The 3,631-nt window shown below is 41.0% G+C and overlaps 1 protein-coding gene across 1 annotated transcript; it reads right to left on the bottom strand.

The window, feature by feature from the left end:
- Positions 1–2,280: 2,280 nt before the first annotated feature.
- MCHR1 (melanin concentrating hormone receptor 1) lies at positions 2,281–3,195 on the bottom strand. The gene has a single exon (XM_030189979.1). It carries the CDS (start codon positions 3,190–3,192, stop codon positions 2,281–2,283), a length of 912 nt encoding a protein of 303 aa, XP_030045839.1. The 5' UTR covers positions 3,193–3,195.
- Between the last annotated feature and the right edge of the window lie 436 nt (positions 3,196–3,631).

Here is a 3,631-nt window from a genome sequence, read left to right as displayed (position 1 = left end):
ACTGCAGTTTAGCAAAAGAACCCCTTAATCTGGAAGACAGTTTGCTCAGATTTTATTAGGTTAATTCTAATTTTCCGCAGATGAAAATTTAAGGTTTAACCATATAAACTGAGTAAAAGCAGCATCCAGGGCAATTAGCCCTTGAAATGTTATTTAAGGAGAGCAGTTGTGAATTTGCTATTTGCCAGGCTTCAGTATGTAGTATAAATTGGACAGCACTGCTGACAGTTCACCAGGTTTTGTGCAGGCAATGTACAGAAAGAAATTCAATACAGGATATAAAACTGGCAAATTGCAGGGACCTTTTTATTAAAGTGTGATGACGTTTTGCAGTTGCCACATGTAATTGCCCAAATTACCATGCAATAACTGAAAAGCCTCTGCATTAAATGTAGAGGGGGTTCTCAGCATCTGACTATAGACTTAATGCAAAGAAAACCAGTTCTCATGCATTAAGGGCCCTGTTTACAAAGCCACACTGTAGGCGTGCTAACATTTTTAGCGCGTGCTAACACTAGAGACACCCATAGGAATATATGGGTGTCTTTGGCATTACAGCGTGCTAATTTTTAGCACGAGCTAAAAATATTAGTGTGCCTTAGTAAACAGGGCCCTAAGTGATATGCATTATCTGCCATGGTAACAATTAACACATGATAAAAGTTACCATGTGTTAACAGCAAGGCACAGTCCACTCCAATTCCTCACAACCTTCCCACCCTATTCCAAATAATGCACTTAACATGGGAATTAGCACGTGCAAATTGATAAGCCACCACATTAACTTTAGCATACACTACTTTAGAAAAAGGACCCTTAGCCAGAAAATTCTATGGATTAGGAATGTAAACTGGGGACTGGACCATAGTAGACGTAGAGAGAGGGTTCAGTTTAAAAATATCAGAGCACATACCCTGAGGAACACAAACACATTCATTACTTTCCACCCACCCCTTTTCACAAACACATAATTAGTGCAAGCAAATACTGGCTAATTCTAAAGCAGGTTGTATTCTTGAAGGCAGCCCATACCCAGTTCCGTTCCCACTGATCCTGCATTAACTCAGACATATTCATTGTTTACCTATATGTTGTGGTGTCTTTGAGATAGTTTGCCCCATAAAAAATGCTTTACAACCCTAGTGAATTGGGTTGATCAGTGATGCAGTGTCATTTAGAAAGTTTATAGAAAGAATTAAAATGAAATTTTGATGAAAACAAAATGAAAGTTCAGTGCTTCAAGAGCTCCCTCCTGGACCATATATCTGATCTCAGTCAAAAGTTAATGTATGTGTATGCATGAAAAGGTAGATATTTAGAGGGATTTAACCAGGTAGAATGACTCCTACCCAGTTAAATCTCACTGGATGACTCTGCGGCCACTGAATATCAGTACAGACCACCATGGTTCGCAGTCTGGGTGGAGATGGGACTTTCCCGATTAGTGGCAATTTTCAGCCCACTAACTGGGTAAGTGCCTGAATAAAGTTAGAACAGCAAAAAGGAATATCAGCTGGCACCCAGATAGTGTCCGTCAGCCAGCCAAAACCCAGATATTCAATGCCGGTGCCCAAATTAGGTCTAAACACTGAATATCCAGGTCAAAGTCTGCCCATGACAGTCAGCATTTCTGTAATCATTGATCACTGCAGGCTCAGTATTGGCCCAAATATAATTGAACTCTGTAAGGAGCTTTGGAATAAGGCTGTATCCTCTGATATAAAAATATTGGAGAAATGTCTTGTTCTAGAACATGTAGACAGTGCATGCAAATGAGTTAGTTTCATGCTAAATACACTCTCTTGAAGAGGTTTGCCCTAATTAAACCAGTGTCTGACAAGATTGCAATAACATTCTTCAATGGATCAAGGAAACAAAGATGCTCAGTTCTCATTTATGTAAAAGGTGACCAATTTTCTGACATGCCCCTCAGGGAGGGTTCATAGAGTCCCCAGTCTGTATGTATGTGGAAAAGAGGTCTCTTTCTTTTGGCAATAAATTACTTGAATTGTTTCCCTTTGGATATCTTTCAGATGTTATAAATACTCTACACTCCAGTTGTAAGAGTCTTTCACATCTGCTCTATGTTGTCTTCTTTTTCTGGTAGGCTTGTCATCCCACTCTCTTTGAGAATGAACTCTGTCCCCTGTAAGACTCCATAGTGTGACAACTGAATGTTTATCTGTGATGGTGAAGGAGGAATCAGTCTACAAGAAAGAGCAGTCTATTGTTTTTCCATGTTTTAGAGTCTTCTCTTATAGTTAAATGGTCAAATACTCTTCACTTTAAGCTTGTCGTCTGAGTCTCCATGCTACTTGCTTGCCTGTGCCTATGGGCTGGCTTAACTGAGAGGACTAGCTGTTTACGGAAGGTATCACAGAGGATGATGTAGACAAAAGGGTTCAAGCAGCTGTTGGCATAACCTAAACTGATAGCCACATTGTAGGTATAGTAGAAGAGTAGTGTTGGCTGATTTATGGCTAGCTGGGTTAACTGCAATACATAGTATGGAGCCCAACAAATGAAAAAGACAAGACATATGGCAATAGCAGTCCGCGTCACTTTCTTGGTCCTCAGTCGTACACTGCGTTGAGCAATGGGGGCCACAGATGATGTCATACGCTGGAGGATCCGTATATAGGCAATAGTAATAACCATAAAAGGTAGAGCAAAAGCTAAGAAGAACTGGTATAAGGTGTACCAATAGATGTCAGTCTCTGGGTTGGGGAGACGAATGCCACAGCCTACAGTCCCTTGGGGGAAGGGGATCAGTCTAGCATAGAGCCACACAGGAGTAATGCTAATGAAAGAAAATAGCCAGAGAAGGCAGATCACAAGGGTTGCAATGGAAGGCTTCCTGAACTTAGAGGAGGAGATGGGATGGACGGTGGCCAAGTAGCGGTCAATGGACATGGCAGTAAGTATGTAGGTGCTGGTGAACTGGCTATTGGCATCCATAGCAGTGATAATGGTACACATGGACTCCCCAAAATGCCAGACCCCATTACCCATTAGCTGATGGATAAGAAAGGGCATGCCCAAGAGGAACAGGAGGTCCACCAGGGAGAGATTGACGATAAAGATATCTGGCACACTCATCCAGTGGAATTTAGACTTCTTCACCACAGTAAGGATGACTGCTGAGTTTCCAAAAATGCCAAGGAGACAAATTATACCAAAGACTGAAGGCATGATTATGTTGGTCGTGTACAGGACTCCTTGTGGCAAATCTATTGAAATAGAAAAAAAAAAAGATGTTAGCTACAGGTGTCAGAAAGCCACTGTATTTTATAGTAATGGAGCTGTGTAAGAAACTTTCTTTACGTTTGAAAGGGTCATAAGAAACACCTCTGTATCGTGATCCGTGTCTCATGAGGATTCTGAAACATGTGAAGCTCCATTTAGTATAGGACATCATTGGTACGTCCAGGTTGGGATATTCACAGTTCCCCCAGTATTTTACAAAAAGGTTCTGCCAAACACAGATTGTTTCATAAAATAGGCATTGCTCGCTCTTCAGTGGGAGCAGCAATTTCAAGACCCTATGTGTGCAGAAAAGAGAACATCACTTGGAATCTTCCATGTATATAAGAGCCATGTTCTAGACATTTAAGATCCTGAAATGTAAAGT

The sequence above is a fragment of the Microcaecilia unicolor genome, chromosome 1 (genome assembly GCF_901765095.1).
Source record: "Microcaecilia unicolor chromosome 1, aMicUni1.1, whole genome shotgun sequence".
NCBI lineage: Eukaryota > Metazoa > Chordata > Amphibia > Gymnophiona > Siphonopidae > Microcaecilia > Microcaecilia unicolor.
Note: the sequence above shows the minus strand (reverse complement) of the source record. Positions and strands in the feature narration are given on the sequence as shown.